The sequence below is a fragment of the Mustela nivalis genome, assembly GCF_964662115.1.
Source record: "Mustela nivalis genome assembly, chromosome: 5".
Classification (NCBI taxonomy): Eukaryota; Metazoa; Chordata; class Mammalia; order Carnivora; family Mustelidae; genus Mustela; species Mustela nivalis.
The window spans coordinates 148,482,463-148,506,220 of NC_139024.1; the positions used below are offsets into that span (position 1 = coordinate 148,482,463).

General features: G+C 45.0%; 1 protein-coding gene across 4 annotated transcripts in view; it reads right to left on the minus strand.

Moving 5' to 3' along the window:
* The window catches only part of KIF13A (kinesin family member 13A), a 204,354-nt gene extending 181,534 nt beyond the window's left edge, over positions 1 to 22,820 (minus strand). For 2 of the 4 annotated variants that reach the window (XM_082731796.1, XM_082731795.1), the window contains exons 1-2: positions 22,655 to 22,820; positions 22,293 to 22,383 (exon numbers count right to left, since the gene is read on the minus strand). In XM_082731796.1, the coding sequence (XP_082587922.1) occupies positions 22,293 to 22,383; positions 22,655 to 22,709 (146 nt within the window). In that variant the 5' untranslated portion in view covers positions 22,710 to 22,820. The remainder of the gene's footprint in view (positions 1 to 22,292; positions 22,384 to 22,654) is intronic. The other 2 variants (XM_082731798.1, XM_082731797.1) reach the window with 1 other exon arrangement.
* Positions 22,821 to 23,758: the final 938 nt, after the last annotated feature.

The window sequence follows — 23,758 nt, forward strand, 5'->3', positions numbered from 1 at the left end:
AAAAGCCACACAGACACTTGGATTTTAAATAGTCATAGTAACATCAGAACCATTTTGTTGGCTATTTTGTCAATGTACAAGTGCTTTGAGGAAGGCAGACAAGCCGGAGCCCATCCCACTGTCAATGGTGCAAAGACTGGAAAACCAAACTCGTCTGAGGCAGAGGAAACTACACAAAGCCTTTCTGGAAGACTGCAGGTTGCAGGAGGTGCCCGGTTATCTCAGGTCTGAAAGTACCCAGCCAGCCAGCTGCAGCTGAGATAACTTCCGGTGAGCAGCCCCTCCCCTCTCATTTGCACAGGTGAGAGAGCAGCGGGCTTTCTCCGGCTCTCAGCTGGCTAGGCTCTGGGCTTCTGCCTTCCTGCTCTGATTTCAGAACCAAGGAGGCCCAGCCATGGAGCTATGACTCATTCATGTTTCATAATTGCTGGGAGACATATCAAAGGTAACTTGTTAATGCGGTCCTCATTAAATAAAGTCTGCAACGATTCATTTCGTAAGGTCAGTAAAGTCTTAATAAAGTCTGTAATGGCTTACTTAAGAATACAAACAGATTCAAAGCTATCCCGGCAGAATGCCATTCTCCTGTGACTTCCGTTCCAACCGTCCATTGCGGGACACCATGTGCGCACTTCAGGCTGTCCACAACCCCTGGAACCCCTGGGCTTCTGACTTGCCTCCGGGCATTCATGGCACAGGGGTGCTTCTGAATTTAAAAACAACCACCACAAGACGCCAACGGCCAGAGGGCAGGCACAAGATGCATCATCAGTCTGAGGACCACTCGGCAACCAAAGAATAAAAGGGACCCCTACCCCCCAGGAGAAAGACGACCAGGCAGGCCAGCAGCCCCTGCCCCTCACAGAGCTGTCCTGGGTTAAAAAGCAGCTGTTAACCTGGCGTGAGGCTGCAGGAAGGTGTGTGACCAACCTTCCAGTATCTTCCGCTTCTCTCTCCATGACAACTGCAGGAAAAACTTCCCAGTAACGGGACTCACTAAGTCAGGTTGGCCCCCCAAGTGTGGGACCACACCCCACCCCCGAGGGGCAGACAACAGCTCTGGCATTCTAGGAAGACATCACTTTGCCTAGGGTAGGATTCTCTTCCATTAGTCACCTGCAGGGAACTCGCTGCTGGGGCCACAGCACAGGAGGGACAGAGGATGTTAAACGGGTGAACCTGATCAAAGTCTGCATGACCGCTTGGCTGCATCAATCTCTGCTTTTTTTTTTTTTTTTTTTTTTTAAAGATTTTATTTATTTATTTGACAGAGAGAGATCACAAGTAGGCAGAGAAGCAGGCAGAGAGAGAGAGAGAGAGGAGGAAGCAGGCTCCCTGCCCAGCAGAGAGCCCGATGCGGGACTCGATCCCAGGACCCTGAGATCATGACCTGAGCTGAAGGCAGCGGCTTAACCCACTGAGCCACCCAGGCGCCCTGCATCAATCTCTGCTTAAGTCACACTAACAGCTGTGGCCTCTGCTTGTTGGCCCAGGGCAGTGGGAGTCAAAGCCATAAGGGTCTGGAACCACACTATACAGTCATTATCCCAAAAAGCCACACAACACTGCACAACCTATGATTATGTAATAATCCCATGCAGAAATTGAAGGTCTTGTAGGGCCCAGACTAGAAGCAGGAGAGCCACAAGAGATGTGACAGACACAGCCTGAGGATGAAATAAAAACTTTCCACCCACAGCCTCACTCACGGACCAAAGCACAGCTCTGCCGGAAAATGCCAGCGTCCAGGCACGAAACACCTAGACGGCACCGGCTTCGTACGGGGCGCACGCTCACTGCTAGGGGAGACAAAGAGGGAAAACAGACAGTAACTAAAAGCGGCTCAAGGAGGGACAATAAGCCATTTACACGAATTCTTCAGGAACGTGGTGCTGGTTGTTATCCTCCGTTCAAGTGTTCAGAACATTGACGCAGCACTCCACGACTGAACCCGCGGAGCCAAATTGAACTGACGGCAGGTGATCACAGGGCACCCTGCAACGAGCGTGCGGCTCACCAGGAACACCAGTACCTGAATGCACAAGCAAGCACGGAAGCACGCGTGCACACACAAATACTCCCAGGAAGCAGTGCCTCAAATCTGTGCAGTCCTCTAGAAACCAGTGCAGAAGGACCAGAAGCTCTTCACAGACCCACGGTCCCGCAGCTGTGACCGAAGTCCTCAGGCACCCTCTCCAAAGCACGACTGTCCAGGGGACTGGAGGACTGGGAGGTGCACTTGGACAGAGGTGTCCGGAGGATTCCGCTACGAGCTCCATCTCCTCCCCACCTTCCACGGAGCACCTCAGTTACCAATGGAGAAAAAGAAGTCTGGACAGTTCTTGAAGAAATAAAATGCCAAGCTCCCTCCTAAAACTCCAGAACAGTGCTGTGGCTGAAGCCTGGCCAAAGTGATAAACTGGGGCTGCTCCAAGCTCTGAAGAGGCTGCAGCCCAAGGACCACTTGCTAACTGCTGCAGAGTGGCAAGGACCCCATCTGCAGCTGTCCGCCAACCCAGTCCCAGCCAGTGAGCCCCCGGCAGTTTCCGCTGGAGGACTGGCCTCCACACACCAGCCCTCGGGGCAGGCGGCACCGGCCACCCGCCAGGGCCTCTGCCCCCCCCCAACGATGTTCACCAGGGACATTCACAGTATGACCCTACTGCCATGTGGCTGTGGGCGCTGAGGGAAGACCCCACTGCAAAACCAGAAGTCTTTATTAAAAGGCCACATTCTGCAAGCCAGAAGCCACAGAGCAACTGAAGAGCTTTCATGAAAAACAGCTCTTTAGAAAATCAGAGACATACCATTATTTTCCCCCAATTAATAGGCCCTGAAATGCATATCCCTTAGTAAAGGACAGCCTCTCTCAACTCCACTTCACCCCGAAGTACAGCCAGAGACGTCCTAAGGACACAAAAACACCAGTGCGAGGGGCAGCGAGGGGGACTTCGTGCTCAGCCCCGCAAGGCTCCGGCCAGCAAGCACCCTCTGCTGCAAGCACCCTCTGCTGCAAGCACCCTCTGCTGCAAGCACCCTCTGCTGCAAGCACCCTCTGCTGCAAGCACCCTCTGCTGCAAGCACCCTCTGCTACAAACACGCGAGAGAAGCAGAAGCGCTCTCCAGCAGCCTCGCCTGACCCAGGGGCTCGGTGCAATGCAGGAGATGCGCAGGGGAGGCAGCTCTGGTTTGCTTACGTTTCTACTCATTCAGATTCTAACAAGGCCCTCCTACCGCTCCAGTGCTCCTGCTTCCCAGGCTTCTCCTGCAGATGGAGAACCAGTCTGGTTGCATTTCCACAGCAGCCCCTCTTCAGCAAACACATGGGGAACAAGCTGGTCCTCCGCAACATTTCTTTTTCCATTATTCAGGGCAACAGGCTGTGACCACATGGATGGAGGAAGGGCACCAGATTGATCCCGAGAATGAATTCAAAGCTTTTTTTTTTTTTTTAAGATTTTTATTTATTCACAGACAGAGAGAGATCACAAGTAGGCAGAGAGAGGAAAAGGGGGGGAGCAGGCTCCCCGCTGAGCAGAGAGCCCCACGCGGGACTTGATCCCAGGACCCTGAGATCATGACCTGAGCTGAAGGCAGAGGCCTAACCCACTGAGCCACCCAGGTGCCCCCGGATCCAAAGCTTTTAAATGGGTATTTCTGCTCAGCAATCCTGCCAGGGTCACCAATATCCCTAGAAAGAACTCACCAAATAAGCGCAGGGCTCAGGGAGGCGATCCCTGTCACTATGGCTTCCTGCCAAGCTTATCCGGGACCCAGACATTTAACTGCAAGATTCAAGTTAATTAAAACAAACAAACAACCTGGTAACTGAAGCAGGCAAGGGTCTGCAACCATGTAACCGATCTGATATCTATTTACTTTCCACTGTCATTAGATCTCTCTCTCGGAATCCTGAAAATAAACAATTCCTCTGCTCTCAGCCTACAGCAGGAATGATACCTCTGACGGGATCTGATCTGTGCTGCTTAATAGCTGTTTAATCACCAGGGCTGACTCATCAAGTAAAAGGCTTTGTCTTTCCAATTTACAATTGCAGCTTATCTAATAAGTCCCTCAGATACTTTAAAACATTCTAGCAACAAAGTGAGACACAGGTAGCCTGGCTTTGTGCTCCCCCAAATTGGCCTACTGGGTGTCCAGATCGCTGAGATGGCTTTGGGGGACAGGCTGAAGAGCCAAGGCCACCCAGACGCTGACGCTCCAGGCCCGTCTAGTCCCCTCTACCTCGAGGTTCCTCCTGCTTCCCCGCCCCATCCTGTTCTCTGCTTCCAGGGGTGGGGCCCAGGGAGCACCCTGAGGGTAGGGAGAGGCCAATGGGAGAATCACTGCCCACACTCCCTACTTCCCAGGCCCAGAATGATGGCTCAGATGTTTTACCCACCCTGGGAACAAAAAAAAAGCAAACACACACTTCTTGTTCATTCATTTAAATGTGCAAAGTCCTTAGGAGAGCAAAACCTTGCATTATATTTCCCTTTAGTTTTGGGGTATTTCTGCACACAACAACTGATCAAACCTGATCAAAGTTTCTGAGGCCATGCATCGCTCCCTTAATAAAAGGACCACAGGGTGCCTGGGTGGCTCAGTGGGTTAAGCCTCTGCCTTCAGCTCAGTCATGATCTCAGGGTCCTGGGATGAGTCCCACATCGGGCTCTCTGCTCAGCAGGGAACCTGCTTCCTTCTCTCTCTGCCTGCTTCTCTGTCTACTTGTGATCTCTCTCTGTCAAATAAATAAATAAATAAATAAATCTTTAAAAAAATAAATAAATAAAAATTAAAAAATAAAAGGACCACAAATATGCATGCACGTTTGCAGGATACTTTTTTTTTTTTTTTTGAAAAAGTATTTTAAGAAATGGGGCGCCTGGGTAACACAGTTGGTTAAGGGTCCAGCTCTTGATTTCAGCTCAGGTCGTGATCTCAGGGTCCTGAGACTGAGCCCTGAGTGGGCTGGGCTCAGTGTGACATCTACTTGAGATTCTCTTTCTCTGTGTTCCTCTGGCCCTCCCACTCATGCACTCACTGTCTTGCTCCCTCCCTCTGAAGTAAAACATATTTTAAGAAAATAACTAGTAAATTCAAAGGAACTACTGCACAGGTAGGTTCTAGGAAATAAACCAAACATATTTTCCAAGCTTTAGAGTGTCAATAAAAAAATGCCAAACCAAAAAAATTACGCTAAATAAATAAGTCCAAGAATAAAATATATTCACTTAACAAGTGCCAGAGAACCCTTATTTTGAATTTTTAAAGGAGAGGCCCTGAGTCCATGTCTGCTGTATAAACTATTGGAACAAGAGTCACCACCACCCTGGGGACTGGGATAATAAAGTCAGTTGCCTCAGGTAGAAAAACAGAAGCGCAGAAACCGAATATTACTGAACACGATGTTTCAATACCTTCGGACAGTGATTTCCTCAAGAGTCAGTCTGTCTAGGGAGTACTAACCATCTATGAATCCCCTACGTAAATACAGCCTATTAGCCATTAATTACAACCAATGAATAGAAACACAGTTTAGTACAACACACACTTCCGAGAAGGTACTATTCTAAGGTAACAAGGACCAGCAGCCAATAACTAGAACTAGAACAATAACTAGAACAATAACTAGAACACAGACCTGAAGGTCCACCGTCATTGCAAAGACAAAAAAGTCTTCCAAATGTGGACACTTCAATCAAGAGTAATTGGAGGGGCGCCTGGGTGGCTCAGTGGGTTAAGCCTCTGCCTTTGGCTCAGGTCATGATCCCAGGGTCCTGGGATCGAGCCCGGCATCAGGCTCTCTGCTCAGTGGGGAGCCTGCTTATTCCTCTCTCTCTGCCTGCCTCTCTGCCCACTTGTGATTTCTGTCTGTCAAATAAATAAATAAAATCTAAAAAAAAAAAAAAGAGTAATTGGAAACTCCATATTACTTAAAAGAACTGTACAGTTTCCAGGGCACCTATGTGGCTCAGTTGGTTAAGAGCGCAACACTTGATTTCAACCCAGGTCACGATCTCAAGGTGGTGAGATCAAGGTCCGTGTCAGGCCCGTTCCATGATTTTTCTTTCTCCCTCTCCCTCTGTCCCTCCCCCCAGCTCTCTAAATAAATAAAAGCTTAAAAAAAAAGAGAGAGAATGGTAAGGTTTCCTGCTTTAATTGTTCTTTTTGAATGTTTAAAAAAAAAACTTCATTTATTAAACTTAGAATGAGTAAGAAACAATATTAAAAACAAAACCCAGATTGAAGGCACCTGGGTGGCTCAGTCTGTTGCGTCTGACTCTTGGTTTCAGCTCATGTCGTGACCCCAGGGTCCTGGGATGGAGCCCTGCTGGACACAGAACTATCTTGAAGGTCTCTCCCTCTGCCCCTCCCCTCAACATAAAGAAACAAACAAGTCTTTAAAAAGGGGGGGGGGGGGGACAAAACCCAGATCAATGAGCATTAAGTGTCCTACAGTAATAAAAATAATAAAATCATTTACACTTAGTGTGTGCACCATGCTAATCCCCACATGTCCCACAGTGCCGGTAGCTCTATTTCCATTTTATAAAGGAGAAAACCAAGGTACTATGTGTTAAGGGACTTGCCCAGCATCTCATAGCCAGTAAGTGAGTCACACATAAGCAGTTGGCCCCCAAAGTTCACAGTGGCTCTTGGCCACCATACCATTCTGTCACAATGCTTAGTTATTTACACCCACAGAACAGCCACAGAAACACTGCAGAAGACAATGAAAAGACTACCCTTCTCCTTGAGAGTAAAAAGCTTTGGTGCAGATATGAAGTAATTTACTATACTTAAGAAATTTTTAAATTCTGTTTAGGCTAACTTTTACCTAGATTGGTGAGTTTTTTCAACACATCAAATGACAAAAGCAAAGATGTACCCTGTACCATTCCAAAAATTCAATTCCATACAAATAAAGAAGATGTTTTATTCATTTTTTAGAAGATTTATCTAAGGAGAGAGAGCAAGCAAGCAGGGGGAGGGTCAGAGGGAGAGAGAGGATTCTCTGCAGAGCACAGCCCCCTCTGACTCAGGGCTGAATCCCAGGACTGAGACCCTGACCTGAGCCGAAACCAAGAGTCGGACGCTTAACTGACTGAGCCACACAGGTGCCCCGCTTTGTTCAAATTTTAAAGGGAAAAAAATCCTTTAACATTCATAGTCTGTGATTTGGCCTGAAGGACCAAAGGGTCAAAGCTGCTTATTCACAAATGTCATAAGTGACATATTACTAGACATCACAGACACCAGGGACATCCAACTAACTGCACGTCACTGTCTGGGGGTGACCCACGGTGGTGTTTCCAACAATTCCCAGGAAAGGGGAAAGTTAACCATGTGGTAAGTACTTTACAAAACTAAATTTATCCATTGTTTGAATTCTAATTATGTCCTTCCTTCTGTTGTTAAGAGGTTTACTTTATTAAATGAAGTATCATGATACAGTGGTGTTTTTGTTTTAGTGTGCTTGCCTGGTACATTTAAAGTAAGCTAGAAACACTGTTTATCCAAATTTTTATTTCTACTGAGTTTAAAAAAAAAAAAATTTTTTTTTTTTAAGTGAGCTCTATGCCCAGCATGAGGCTTGATATACCCAGTATCAAGAGTCCTATGCTCTACCAAATGAGCTAGCCAGGCACTTTCATTTCTGTTCGTTTTTAAAAAACTGGTTCTCAAGTCTGGGAACCAACGAGCAAGGACAGCTACAAGCTAGTTAAATAATAACCTGGCTAGAGAACTTTAAAAAAAAAAAAAAAAAAAGAGAGAGTCCCTTAGGAGTACAGTAGACCAGCAATTTTGGAAAATTATTTCCACTGCATAACTCAGCATCAAAGCGCAGACTAAGCTGTCATCCTCAACAGAGGAATATTATTCTATCAAAGCCAGCAATACTTCAAGGCTTCAAAAATACTTAGTTATGTTGCCATGCTAATGTTACCTATTTGTGCTGTAACTCTAGACCCAAAAAAGCAGATGTGTCAAACTGGATAGGGTTGCTCAAATTTAACACCATTATCTTGATAGCTTTCCGGACCACACTGCTCCCTACTTACTCAAAACATTACCCTTGAAACAGTAATTTTAAGGATCTTGCTCAATGTAATAATGTAACTATTCCCTGTTACAATTTGTAGAGTGGATTCTAAACTTTAATTAACTCTATAAATAGAAGAAGTTAAAGATAGAGAACAAAAGGACAAAACAAAACAAAAAGCCCTAACAGTGTATTATCCAATTTTGAAAAAGGGCAATCACAATTACAGGTTCAGCCTATAAATCTTACACATTCTGTGTAGTTGGAGAAATAGATAGGTGGGCACACAACACATCAATTCTGAAGGCGTGCTTTATGAAGCCACGGGCTGTAAGGCTGTTACGAGGTTTATTAATCTGCTTGACAAACCGTATGTGGGTTGACTGTTTGTGGCCTTCCAGAATTGGGGATAAAACTACTTGTTACTGGTAATGCAGTATCTCTGCATGTCACCATTGTCTGCCCCTTCTGGTTTTCCTCTGTGGCTCCCAGCTGGAGATACTGGAGTATTTGTGGTCTTTGGTGGTAGATGTCCAAGCTAGGGAGTGTCTCCTCCAGACGACACAAAGGGCTAACAGCAAAAAGTAAAGCTTCCCTTTCCTCAAAGGCTTCCTTCCTGTTCCCTGTCTTCTTAAAAAAAAGAAAGAAAGAAAGAAAGAAAAAGACTGCAAACTTCTTCCCCCAAGGGAACGGCACAAAGACGCTTTCCTCACCACGGCTTCTCACAGCAGTGACACTCATCACACCTAGAGACCAGACACTGAAGGGGCCGCCCAGAATCAGTAACTATTCTGCTGTGGAAAGAAACACTAAGAGAGCACAAACCGGAAGGGAAATACACACACACACACACACACACACACTCTCTCTCCCTCTCTCTCTCTCTCTCTCTAACCTGATCTGGTCTCACAATGGAAGATAGGAAATACTGAGATCAACCACGGTTTGGTAGGGCTGTCACCAAACCCCCAGAAACAAAACAAGCTGCCCAAGGGCACTTGAAGGAAATAGCTCTGGAAAGGTCACTTCTCCACCCCCATATGTGCATGCTTGTTGCATAAAACAGCTGCAAGACTGCAGGAACAGCTTAAAAATCACTGCTTCCCCCAGAAAAGCACAACCGTGCAAGAGGAAAACTAATGGACGGGTCCAAATCAGGTGATTTACAAGCCGGTGGCTGCACACAGAAGCGGCGGCCCCCGCCAGGCAGGAGGCTCGCAGAAGGTCTGTGAGACCGCAGAGAGCTGGAGCGCAGGGCTGTCTCCTTTCACTCGACACCTTCGGCTCTTGCATCAGCTGCCGTGGGCAAACAGAGCCTGCAAGAACAGTGGCCCCGTCCTCCCTTGTGTTCCTGACACTCAGAAGTAAGTTACAGTGCAACCCATTTCAGCTCCCATTAATGTTACCCCAATTACTCTGCTGGACTCAACTCTACACATTAGTACAGATGGGATACATTTGAATTTAAGGCCTTCAAAAACGTGACAGATTACCTGGGCTAGCCCTCAGTTTTATACACACACAGCGTCAGATGGAAAAGGACTGCCAAGTAGCTCAAGGATTACAGTGCAAGTGAGGGGCAGAAGCAGCAGCACCCCACCTTCCAGTCCGTCCTGCCATGCGGACCCTCCACCTACACGGGGTCCCCAGGCTCTGGGGCCGTCCAGGAGCTGAAGCTGGGAGGGCTGCCCCCCCCCTCGGCAGGGCCCGCAGCCGGGAAGGGCGGTCCATAGGCCCAAGAAGTCAGTATCCAGGCAAAGGACAGGCAAGAGGCAAGGTACTCTGCATCTAGATCATTTAGGTAATTCCTTCCCCTGCTGCTGCAAACCAAGTAAAAATAAATCAGGAGAGGCATTTTTATTAAACACACCTGGCAAGGGAGCAGGAAGCTTTTTTTCTTTCTTTCTTAATGGGAGAGAATTTATTTAGCTTTCGAGGCTTCACGTTCAAAGTAATACACACCCCCGGCACAGGAAGGCCCTATGAAAGTTCCATCCGTTACCTTAATAAGGTAAATATTTAGGCTGATTTTATGAGGCTTTCCTACATTAATTTGCAGAAAGTTAATGGTTATGAGTACATGATCACAATCAAAACAGCAAAACAGACCAAAGGACAAGGTGTGACCCTGAACTTCAACACTTGGTTCATTAATAAATTGGACCTGTGATTCTCAACCTTGGCTACACATGAGAATCCATTGCCAACTGTGTTGAGTCAACCACCGTGGACATTCAACCTGGTCAAGCCTTCAGATGTCTACACCCTCAGACTTCTGGTCTTCAAAGAGGAGGACCCAGACTGTGGAAGAGAAGTCATACCTACTTTGCTCTGTCTGAATTTCTGACCCACAGAATCTATGAACATAAAGAAATGGCTGTTTTAGACCACCAAGTTTTGGGGCAATTTGCGGAATCATAACTGGGACATCTGAAGAGCATTCAAAAATCCCAATGTCTAAGGTGTACACAACCCAATTCAGCCAGAAGCTCTGAGGGTAGGACCCAGGCATCGATGTTGAAAGCACCTAGGTGATTCTAATGTGTGATCATGTCTTGACCTCTGTCAGCCAACACAGCGGCCACCTGCCCCATGTAGCTGTTTAAATTTAAATTAATGAAACTTGGGACGCCTGGGTGGCTCAGTTGGTTGGGCAGCTGCCTTCGGCTCAGGTCATGATCCCAGCGTCCTGGGATCGAGTCCCACATGGGGTTCCTTGCCCCGCAGGGAGCCTGCCTCTCCCTCTGACTCTGCCTGCCACTCTGCCTGTGCTCTCGCTCGCTCGCTCTCTCTCTCTCTCTCTGACAAATAAATAAATAAAATCTTTATAAAGAATTATAAAAAAAAAAAGATAAATTAATGAAACTTGAGTAAAATTTAAAATTCAGTTCTTTGGTTGCACTAGCCTCATATCAAGAGCTCAATAATCATACACGGCTGGTGGTTACCATATTGGATGCAGATACACAGAACAATTCCATCATTCCAGAAAGTTCTATTGGACAGCACTAGTCTAAACCAGTAGTTGTTGAAGTTTGGTCCTGAGCTAACAGCATCAGCATCAGGAATCTGTTAGAAATGCAAATTCTCAAAGCACATCCCAAATCTCTTGGATCAGAACCTTTTGGGGTGGGGCTCTCCAAAACTCTGATACACACTCAAGTGTGAGAACTCTTGGTCTTATTATGGCCCATACAAAATCATTTTCCTCATCACCCATCTCATACTTAAATATGCAAATTATCAACTTTTAATTCCATTATAATGTAAGAAGATAGTTCATGTTTGCATACAATTTCAAAGGTGAATTTTTGTGTTAGCAGGCATGTTTGAGAAGAAATGTCTTTCAGCTAGCAAAGGACTCTAAAAAGTTTCATGAAGATGCTCTCAGCTATGTATAATTATTAAGAGAAGCAATCTTATGGTCCAAAAATATTTAAAGGGCTAAAAATTATGAAACTCAACAGACTATTCAATTATTAAAATTACAATTGTGAAAATGATATAGCAAAACAAAATATAAATGGGAGAAAAGCAAAACACAAAATTGTAACTGCAAATTTGTGTATTACTTGGACAAGGACAAAATGAGGGTAGAGGAAAAAGAACTGTTTAGGCTTGGCCAGATAGTGACCCCACCCCGTTTTCTTTCCGCCTTCTATCTGATAAAGATACCCATGAAAAAACACTTTAGAATATCTAAGGAAGCAATTTTTTTAAAGATGCAAATGTGCTTTGATGTGAAAAGTCCATTGCAAGAACAATCTGGTCAGACAGTTCTATTACTGTTTTAAAAACCAACAAACAAATAAATAAATGTGCAAGAAAAAAAAAACTATTCTACTACTTTATCAGTGATTCACTGAATCGTCCATCTCAGAGAAACAGGAAATCCAGACAGGACTCAAGTCAATAATGAGGCTTAGATGGGCTGCCCTGAGTGTCTGCAAGGGTTTCTTCTACCTTTCCTTTTATCCTTAGAGCCTACAATCCAATATCAGAATTATGTGTTTTACAAATAAAATTTTTAGAGATGTGAAAACTTGACTTTTTTGTTTCCACTAATTGTTGGGTGATAAAGTGCCAAATAAACTAATTTCCAAGGAGGAACTTCTCACATTTTTTCTTACACTTGTAAGTCTAAAGTCCCAGAAACATTTTGTAGAGTGACTTTCTTTGAAAAGATAGCCCCTGGGGTGCCTGGGTGCCTCAATCAGTTGAGTGACTGACTCTTCATTTTGGCTCAGGTCATGATCTCAGGGTACTGGGATCGAGCCCCTTGTCTGGCTCCCTGTTCAGCAGGGAGTCTGCTTGAAGATTATCTCTCCCTCTCTTTCTGCCTCTCCCCCTGCTCACAAGCACGTGTGCACACCCCCACCAAAATAAATAAATCTCAAAAAAAAAAAAAAAAAGATACCTCCTAAATCCCACAAAAATTAATTCTTGGTTGTTTTAACACATGTTTTCATATAAATTTTAGCCTTACTTCCTTCACTGACAGCTCTGTTTTTAAGTAAACTGAATTTCTTAAGTGGTCAAGGAACAATGCAATCTTTCTGGGTGTTTCTGTGTTGGTTTCTCTGCTGTTCTGTTTCCTATGCTGGTAATGTTCTCCAAACTCCTTTAAATTCTAAATGCATAAACACCTTCTCTACCATAGCTCCAGGGAAGATCTGAGAAAGAGTGAGTGTGGCTGAATGACTGTAAGAAACCCTGATGTCTTCAAGCAGCCTGCTACTTGGAGAAACGCATTCCTGGAATATCCTTAAAAATATGAGTGCACAGCAGGTGTGATTTTGTTAAAAAATTAAACACAATCCAAGTTATCCACTTATCTCTAACTAGATTTTTGCCAGAAGCTACCAAGTTAACTAGTGGGGTGATAAACTGTCCAGTTTCGGATCATGCAGGAAAAATTTCCCAGCCCAACAAGCATACATATTTTTAAGTTAAAAGTAACTAAAAAAAAAAAATCAACTAGAATTTAGTGATGCAAAACTAGGATTTTTCTACTTTTTACAGCTTTTTGTACTGATTATAGCTAATTACCTTTATGAATGCTGGTAATTATGCATTGTCTAGGGCAGCTATTACCTTCAATTATAGCATTTACATATGCTCTTATGGAAAAGGAAATCATTATTTTTATTTCCATTGTTGGAAGTTAACAGAAAAGAGATTACACAAAAGGTTAATTTTTTTTTTTTTTTTTGGCACTGAAGAGAACTTACAAAATGCTTCCTGTATGTGTTGGGCATTCTTGAATCTAGGCACTGAGATTACAAAGATGAGTCATATATTGTCCTTGCCCTGGAGAAATGAGAGTCTAGCTGCATTCAGCTACATCTGAGCAATGTCCTTAGCAAAGAAGACAGAGATCAAGCTATCTTTACTTTAAACTAGCGTCTATAAAACTACTTCATATTTTAACAAACAAAACAACACATTTAAAAAAGTAGACCATAAACAGAAAACTATCATTAATGTCCTCAGAAAAGGACAGAAAATACCATAACCAAGAAACAAAAATAGGATACTATTAAAAAAAAAGGCAGAGACAAAAATAAATAAATAGATAGATAGATAAAAGCTCTTGGAAATTAAAAATTGGTAGGGTAAAAGAAAAATTAAACATAACAGCTGGGAGATAATAGAGGGGCTCTTCCAGAAGGTAGAACAAAAAGATGACAAGGACACAAGGCATGCAGGACATAAATTTCCAAATCAAAAAGGTCTATCCTGATTTCTCAAAAATGGGGAAGAAGGCAGGGTGGGGGGTTAGGAAGTAGGGAAGGAAAAAATAAAACAAGATGGGAACAGAGGGAGACAAACCATAAGAGGCTCCAAATCTCACAAAACAAACTAAGTGTTGGGGGATGGGGGCTAGAGAGAGTGTGGTTGGGTTACGGACATTGGGGAAGGTATGTGCTATGGTGAGTGCTGTGAAATGTGTAAGCCTAATGATTCACAGACCTGTACCCCTGAGGCAAACAATACATTATATGTCAATAAAAATAATAATTTATAAAAAGGGAAAAAAATTGGGGAAGAATATTCTCTAGGATTCCAGAAAATGAAAATCTATGTCACATCTAAAAGATTAGAAACCCAAACAGTGGGGCACACGGGTGGCTTAGTCAGTTAAGTGTCTGCCTTCGGCTCAGGTCATGATTGCAATATCCTGGGATCAAGCCTGCATCAGGTTCCCTGCTCGGCAGAGAGCCTGCTTCCCCCTCTCCCTCTGCCACTACCTCCTACTTACGTTCTGTCTTCGCATGTGTCAAATAAATAAATAAATAAATAATATCTTTTAAAATTTTTTTTTAAATAAAGAAATCCAAATAGCTTTGGGCTTTTCACCAGAAGCCCAGGAAAGTAAAAGACAACAGAGCAACTATACGTCTTTAAAATGGAATTTGATACCCACCTAAACTATCAATGAGGTGAGGGAGGAGAATAGATATTTCCATGGTTTCAAAAAGCTTTTATCTTCCGAACACCCTCTCTTAAAGGAAGTTACTGAACAATATGCTCTACACAAAATTGAGGCAGTAAACCAAGAAAGAAAAAGGAGACAGAAAAACAAGAGATTCCACACAGAGGTAGCGGAATCCGCAGAATGATGTGACAGGCAACCCTGGCACGACAGCTTTGTCAGGCACTGAAGACGACCAGCTCATACAGGAGCAGGCTGGAAGGCTTAAGGAGAAATGTCTCCAAGAAGATGAAATCAAGAGAAGTATTTGGTATGTCTTGAAAGGAGATTTAGGCGAGGAGCAGACAATGTAAATGTTAAATTAAGGATAAGAAAATAGAAAAAGGGGGCGCCTGGGTGGCTCAGTGGTTTAAGCCTCTGCCTTCAGCTCAGGTCATGATCTCAGGGTCCTGGGATCGGGCCCCACATCGGGCTCTCTGTTCAGCAGGGGAGCCTGCTTCCCCCTCTCTCTCTGCCTGCCTCTCTGCCTACTTGTGATCTCCCTCTATCAAATAAATAAATAAAAATCTTAAAAAAAAAAAAAGAAAATAGAAAAAGAAGCAAATTAAAGAAAAAGTCAAAAGTAAAAACAATTGTTAACTCCAGGAAAAACAAAAAATTTTGTATGACAGGAAGAGAAACCATAGAAGAGCCCATGGCTCAACTGTATATAGTTGATGATATTATATAATCATATAAATAAACACTAAAAATGGATAAAATCAAGATTGTTATATAAGTATATTGGGGAAATAGGGGATGGGAAGAATTTGGGGGTACGGTGCAAATAAGGCATAGAAAGAGAACATAAAACAAATAAAAAATTAGCACCTCCAGCATGTTATTCAGAAATATGGAGGGAGGGGTGCCTGGGTGTCTCAGAGGGTTAAGCCTGTCTTCAGCTCAGGTCATGATCTCAGGGTCCTGGGATCGAGCCCCACATCAGGCTCTCTCTCTAGGAGCATGTGCCCCCTCCTCTCTCTCTCTGCCTGCCTCTCTGCCTACTTATAATCTGTCAAATAAATAAAATCTAAAAAAGAAAGAAAGAAAGAAAGAAATATGGAGGGAAATACCAAAAGAATGAGCTCAAATTGCTATATGTGGCTGATTCTGTGAAAGAAATGAAAAAGAGGATTCCTTCTTTTTTATCACAGATTTTATAAATTATAAAACTACTTTACAGGGACACCTGGGTGGCTCAGTGGGTTAAGCCTCTGCCTTCGGCTCGGGTCATAATCCCAGGGTCCTGGGATCGAGCCCTGCATCGGGCTCTCTGCTCTGCAAGGAGCCTGCCCCCCCCCCCTTTCTGCCTGCCTCTCTGCCTACTAGTGATCTGTTTGTCAAATAAATAAATAAAATCTTTAAAAAAAAAAAGAATTCTTTAAAAAAAAACAACTACTTTACACTTTAAATTATGTACACTAGGGGCACCTGGCAGGCTCAGTCAGAAGAGCATACAACTCTTGAACTTGGGGTCATGAGTTCAAACCCCCTTATTTTAAGTGATCAGAAAAGATTACTTAAAATTGAAAAATTTCAATAAATAAAGTACATTGATTTTTATACACACACACACATACACACACACATATATATATTCAGGACCCAATCTCTTGCCCACTAAACTTCTGTTTTTCAAATTATAAAATTATAACACATTCCTGGGTTGTGATATTAATTCAGTAAGTCAACCATCACTTCTAAAATGAATTAAAACAGAGGGATAGGAAATAACAGATACACTGCATATAGTAAATTTTTTCATGAACCTCCATTCATGTGTACACACACACACACAGAGTCCATGATGTTAAATATATTTTTAACCATGGACTATGAACAAAATAATTTTTTTAAAGATTTTTATTTATTTATTTGACAGAGAGAGAGATCACAAGTAGGCAGAGAGGCAGGCAGAGAGAGCGGGGGAAGCAGGCTCCCTGCTGAGCAATGAGCCCAGTGTGGGACTCGATCCCAGGACCCTGAGATTATAACCTGAGCCAAAGGCAGAGGCTTAACCCACTGAGCTACCCAGGCATCCCTGGAACAAAATAAAATTTAAAACACTAATCTACACTGCATTATAATTACTTTTAGTTTTGCTTTTAAAAGTAAGAGATTCCAATCTACCTTTATTTTAAAACAAAGGCATGGCAAATGTTGACAGCTAATGAAAATACTCCATTAAAATGCTCTTTAAAAATACCACTAATGTCATACATGAAGAATGATCACTCTTATGCTAATGAAATCTAAATGTTCTGCTTTCTTACTGCTGACTATAATATCTGAGCTAGAGAGAAGTATAACACAGAAAACAGAAGAAAATTCAAAGTCACCCAAACAATTTCATAATGTGGAATATTACTGATTCTTAGATGATCTATTTTTTTTAAATTTCACATGACTTTCACTGCTTTCTAAATCTCTGGTCCTCAAAGATACTTGAGCAGAAGGAGCCGTCCTAGGTGCCTTTGGAACAGCAGGGGAAGCCAACTTGGGAAAAAAGTTACAACATACAATACATAAAAAGGGGCGCCTGGGTGGCTCAGTTGTTAAGCGTCTGCCTTTGGCTCAGGTTATGATCCCAGCGTCCTGGGATCCAGCCCTGCATCAGGCTCCCTGATCGGAGGGGAGCCTGCTCTCCCTCTCCAGCTCCCCCTGCTTGTGTTTCATCTCTAGCTGTCTCTGTCAAATAAATAAATAAAATTAAAAAAAAAAAAAAAAAGAAAGAAAGAAAATATACCTAGTTGAACAAGAGACATAGCTTTCTTCTGCGGACCTTCAAGGAAACATACACTTTACAAGCTACAATGTACATATTGCAGTGTGGAAAAATCGGGCAGGAAGCTAAGACTTTGATGCTCTTTTACTAAGAGCCTAAATTTACCCCATTTTCCTTTAACCTGGCTAAAGTATGTTGCTTTAAATACTTATCCAACAATTCACTTTACAAAAAATAAGAACAAACAAATTCCATTATATTCTCTTCATAATAAAACTTCACTTCCTAAAAGTTGTAACAATCAGATTCATAAGCCATCCATCTATATTTTTAAAACCACCAATACCACCCAAACCAGATATTAAAAAGAATGAATATGAATATATGGGTATTTAAAGACAGAAAAGGTATTTGTTGAAATACACAAACAATATATTCACGTGCAAGTAGGTATGTTTGTGTCTGAAAATATACATTGTTTTTGATGAGATGAGGGGATGGGAAGAATAGGGGCAAAAGAAGACTTTAAAGGGGCGTCTGGGTGGCTCAGTGGGGTAAGCCTCTGCCTTCGGCTCAGGTCATGATCCCAGGGTCCTGAGATAGAGCCCCACATAGAGTCTGCTTCCTCCTCTCTCTCTGTCTGCCTCTCTCTGTCAAATAAATGAATAAAATCTTTAAAAAAGAAGAAGAAGAAGAAGAAGAAGATGACGACTTTAAACTATGTATCTGTTCATACTGTGTTTTTTTTAATTTGGGAAATCAAGGATTCTCACACACTTCTCCCCTTCTGAATTGCCTTATTTCTGCATCCTGTTCCATGCACTTCCATGCCCCTCCTCAGGACCCTGTTCACACCAGAGAACGTACTCGGTGCAGACACTTGGCTGAGTGCTTGCTGTATGCCAGCTGCTAGTGAGGGTGTGACACAGGGTAAGTAAGTGCCTTCAGGGAGCTTGCAACCTCAGACGGAGACAGAAGAGGAAACAGGTCATTTCCAATAATAGGGTACACACAATGGCAAAAGTATAATCCACATAATCTACCACATTGTATTTTAACTATTTTTCCTTCTCTCTTCCCACGTCTCTCGAAGTCACAGACCTCTGATACAGGCATTAGGCCCATACTCATCTTTGGATCCTCTGCGAAGAGAAAGGATCCCATATGATGTAAACTTCATAAATATCTCCTGAATAGTAAATGCAACAATATTTTAGGAAACATGTTCATAATCCAAATGGCCAACAGATACATGAAAAAGTGCTCCACATCACTTGGCATCAGGGAAATACAAATCAAAACCAGAGTGAGATACCACCTCACACCAGTCAGAATGGCTAAAATTAACAAGTCAGGAAACGACAGGTGTTGGCAAAGATGTGGAGAAAGGGGAACCCTCCTACACTGTTGGTGGGAATGCAAGCTGGTGCAGCCACTCTGGAAAACAGTATGGAGGTTCCTCAGAAAGTTGCAAATAGAGCTACCCTACGACCCAGCAATCACACTACTGGGATTTACCCTAAAGATACAAACGTAGTGATCCAAAGGGGCACATGCACCCAAATGTTTACGGCAGCAATGTCCACAATAGCCAAACTATGGAAAGAACTTAGATGTCCATCAACAGATGAATGGATAAAGAAGATGTGATACACACACACACACACACACACACACACACGGGAACATTATGCAGCCATCCAAAAAAAAAAAAAAAAAAACCCAAATCTTGCCATCTGCAATGATGTGGATGGGACTAGAGGGTATTATGCTAAACAAAATAAGTCAATCAGAGAAAGACAATTTTCATATGCTCTCTCTGATATAAAGAATTTGAGAGGCAGGGCGGGAGATTGTGGGGTTTAGGGAAGGAAAAAATGAAACAAGATGGGATTGGAAGGGAGACAAATGATAAGAGACTCCTAATGTCATGAAACAAATTGAAGGTGGCTACGGTGTTAGCGATAGGGTGGCTGGGTGATGGACAGTGGGGAGGGTATGTGCTATGGTGAGTGCTGTGAATTATGTAAGACTGATGATTCACAGACCTGTACACCTGGAGCAAATAATACATTGTATGTTAATAAAATAAATAAATAAATAAAATTAAAGTAGTTGATCTTAGGGGAAAAAAAAACAACAAAAAGAAACATGTTCATATCTATCTTAATGTTTCAAAACAGTGAACAATAAATATGTCCAACTATTAACCTGGACCTCTGTAGTGTAGTATAATCTTAGAATTTCAGAATAAGTATCTTTAACCTCAGAAGCCCTATGATCTTTCGGTCCTTAACATGTAGTCTTGGCTTTTATTCCATAAAGGGGGGAAATCATGAAAGCTAAGCCTATCCGTTTCTTTTTCTGGAAATCAAAGGATCCTTGCTTGTTTTTACTAGCAGGACTGCAAACGTTCACCCACTAAGTTAAAATTTCTATTCATAGTTAATATATTAGTAATTTCTTGCAATTTTCAGGAAAATAATAATCGTCACCTTGACACAGGTTTGCCAATATTATTTTAAGACTTCCTATAGTTCAAGCCTTGAACTAATAGGTAAGAAAAATAATATTCTCACCTTTCCCTGAGCTTTAGCCCAAAATAAATGACAGAAATGAATTGCAAACATAACATGAAGCATTGTTGTAATTAATCCACCCAGAGCCCAAGGGAGGAATCATTTCTATTTTTAAATACACTGTTGCTTGGGATGCCTGGGTGGCTCAGTTGGTTAAGCAGCTGCCTTCGGCTCAGGTCATGATCCCAGCGTCCTGGGATCGAGTCCCACATCGGGCTCCTTGCTCCGCAGGGAGCCTGCTTCTCCCTCTGACTCTGCCTTCCACTCTGTCTCCCTGTGCTCACTTTCGCTCGCGCTCTCTCTCTGACAAATAAATAAAAAAAAAAAAAAAAAAAAAACTTAAATACACTGTTGCTTTAAGGGAAAACCAGTGGAGAAATATGAAACCAAGCTACATAATGAAAATCAAAATGCACTGGTGTCTCCATCCTTGCAAAGACAGTAATCCTAACCTACAAGCTGCACCGCTGGAGAGACTGCACTCGCGTTTTCTGTAAACTGAGTGACCAGTACCCAGGCAGAATCCCACAAAAAGGGTCCATCCACCAAAGAATCTGATCTGTCAGGGGGACAAAACAAGAGAACTCCTATGTTTCAATGCTATTCTTAACAGTTTCAGATAAGGGGCTATTCCAATAAGCCAGCAGATGGAAAATTCCCCAAGTCACCCTACAAATCTTTACTTAAAAGATCCCCATTCGTAATTGCAGTGGTGTCCCTAAAAATGATCAACTAATTATTAAGCATTTCTAACCACCTGTCTACAGTTATTTGTATCCCGGTTCCACAAAATTAAATGTTTCTCTCCACAAATTAGCTTCATCTCATTAAACGGTAACTAACCTTAGCACTCCCTATGGTTAAGAGTGACAAGGAGCAGGTGCTAAACCAGCAAGGAAAACAGAAGCGGCAGCTAGATTAACGGGAACTAATATTCTACCTGTTTCCCAGACTGCTCTCAAGAACCTGACCCAGCAGAATTTGCAGAGAAAATAATAAAACTATACCCAGTTCCAGAAAAAAATGTTGATGATGTGAACATCTAATCCAATCCCTCAATACTGAAATTTACTCAATTCACTATCACCATGAAATATACAACTATACCACTACAAATGTATCTAAATCACTATAAATCTTTACAATGTATCTAAAGATATTATCCAAGGATACATCTATTACTGAAAACCATCTATTACTGAAAACCATGTAACCCATTTTAAGTATAACTTTAGCTATCTACTATCATCATGACTATCTGCTACAGGGAGCAGAATGTTTGCAAACTGAACAAAAATCTCCACCCTCAGCACAAAAAGCAAAGAACTCCCAATCTTACCTCCTGACAACGTCTTCCCCGAAATTTAGCAAAATTGTGACTGAACACCACATGATTATAGAATAGAGGCAGCTGCTTCCTTTAGCCATAAAATAACAAACCCTACTTCAGTGTCTATTCAGTGAAAAAATCTCCCAAGAGCAAAAATCACTAAATTGTACTCCATCAATCAACAGGTGACTTTTAGAAACACACTCGTACTCATGTCCCAGAGGAATTAATTCTGTCAGATCTCCCGGGTTTGTGGTTTTGTTTTTTTTTTTCCTTTCTATTTTTACAAGCTACTGCATTGCTATACTGAATGAATTCCAACCGTTTTCTTCTCGGGGGGCTTACCAGAAAAATGCCAAATATTCAAATTATTTTAAGGCATTTTCCCATACTGCTGCGTGGAATAGAGCAGAATTAATAAGGATTCAAGAGTTACCACTTTTCAAATGCAAATATGTTGCCATCCAGTAAATGCAGCCCCTTTTTAAACATCCCCCCAGTGTCTACACAGCTCAGGGCACCACTTTTGTTTCCTTGAAAATCAAAATTCGCGCATTACATTCAGGCATTATCTCGACCCAGCACCAACAAAATAATAGATTTTAAATGGTCCACGCCTGAGCCTGCATCATACAATACTGTTCTGCTTTATTATGGGGAGGGTCCCCCTCTTCTCCATGCAAAGTCCCTAACAATTCCGCCAAATAAAGCCAACTGTGCAGCGGTAGGGGGAAAAAAAAAACAAAAAAAAACAAAAACGAAGGGCACTGGGTTCCACTAAAACAAGGCCTTGGGATAGTCCCTCGCCCGCCTAAGGCCTCAGTTTTCTAATCTGTAAAATGTGGAACTAGTCGTCTCTAGGATCGCATCCGGCCCCCTCGCTCCGGGTGCCCCGAAGCCGGCCAGGGACGCGGCGGGCTGGTGCCGGCTCGGAAGCCGCTCGGGATGGGAGGGAGCAAGGAGGAGGGCAGCGGGAGGAGAGGAACTTGGACTTGCAACCGCCTCAGACGGGAGCGTGCGACAAACTTGAAGCCGTCCTCCTAACAATAGGGACGAGCACTCCCCTTCTCCGGGCTCACACTTGCAGGGGCTGCGGGCTGGGAGCCGCCCGCCCGCCCTCGCGGCGCCCGCTTTACCTTTCTCCCTGCTTGGTGTTGGAAGGAGGAGGGTGCAGGACCGTCTGGTTCCCTTCCATCTCCACCACGCACTTGGTGTTCAGCTCCAGTTCTGGAAGCAGAAGGGAAGAGGCCGCTGCCGAGCCGAGCATCCGCGCCGCCGGCCCCCACCACTCCCCCGGGCACGGGGCTCCCCCGGGGAGGCGGCCGAGCCGGGGGCGCCGGGGGCTCCGCGGCCACCGCGCCGCCCGCCCGCGCCCCGGCCCCGCCGCCCCCGCCGCGCTCTCGCCGCCCCCGCCCCGCGGCCCGCACTTTGCAAAGTTGCCCCCGCCCTCGGCCCGACCCCAGATGGAAAAAAAGAGAACGAGCGGAGAGCTCCTCACCTCGCCGGTTCATGGGCCGGACCCGGACGGCAACTTTTACCTTGGTATCCGACATGTTGGCGGCGCCCGCTCGGCCCGAGGCGGCCCCTCACGCGCCGCGCCGCCGCCGCCGCAGCCGCGCGCCCCCCGAGCGCGGCCGCCGCCGCTCCGCCGTGTGCTCCGCGAGGCAGCGCCGAGGCGCGCGGGCCATCCCGGGGGAGCGCGACGCGGGGCACGGCCGGGCCCGGGGAGGGGCGGGCGCGCGGGGCGGGGCGCGGCGAAGGCGGCGGCGGCGCGGGCGGGCGGGAGGAGGCCGCGCCGCCGGGCCCAGGCGCCGCTCTAGCCGCGCCGGCCGAGCCGAGCGCGCCGCGCCGCGGCCCCTCGCGCCCGCCCCGGGATGGCCCGCGCCGCCATCTTCCGCGCCCCGCCCCGCCGGGCCCCCGGGAGCGGGGAAGGTCGGCGCCCGGAGCGCGGCGGGGAGCCCGGGCGGGAACGGCGAGCGGCGCGGGGCCTGGGGCCGCGGGGGCCGGACGCCTGCGGGGGCCGGGGAGGGGGTGCCCGGGCCGAGGCCGCGGGGAGCCCGGGGGCGCCGCCTGGCACGGAGTCCCCCAGCGGGGCCGCTGTCACCCGCAGCCCCGGCGCCCTTGGGCGTGCCGGGCGGGCAGGCTTTCCCCCCGGGACCGAACCGCCTGCACCGAAAGGCCGGCACGCCGCCCCCTCCGCGCGCCCCACCCCGGCGGGCCGCGGGCTTTTCAGACGCATGTGGGGGACCGACCCAGGCTGGAAACGAGTGTGTGCGACTACCACCGGCACCGTGTGTGTGTCTCAACGACTGCTCGCGCTCCCCTTCCCGGCCCTTCCCCGCCACTTCTGTGCGAGAGACGTCAAGCAAGCTGGGAGGGTCACTCGCTCTTACATAAGAACGCAGGAGCCCTGGGTTCTGTCCTCCGGCCGGACGCAGACCTCGCTGCCCGGGGCGGAACTGGGTGAATCCGAGTTACTCGGTTCGGTTCAACAAGTGCTTATCGGGAGCCTCCCGTGTGCCAGGCATTTTGAAGGGTACACAAGCCTAAAATTCAGAGTTCGAGTCTGGGGGACGGATTTCGAATTGGCTTAAATGTGGAA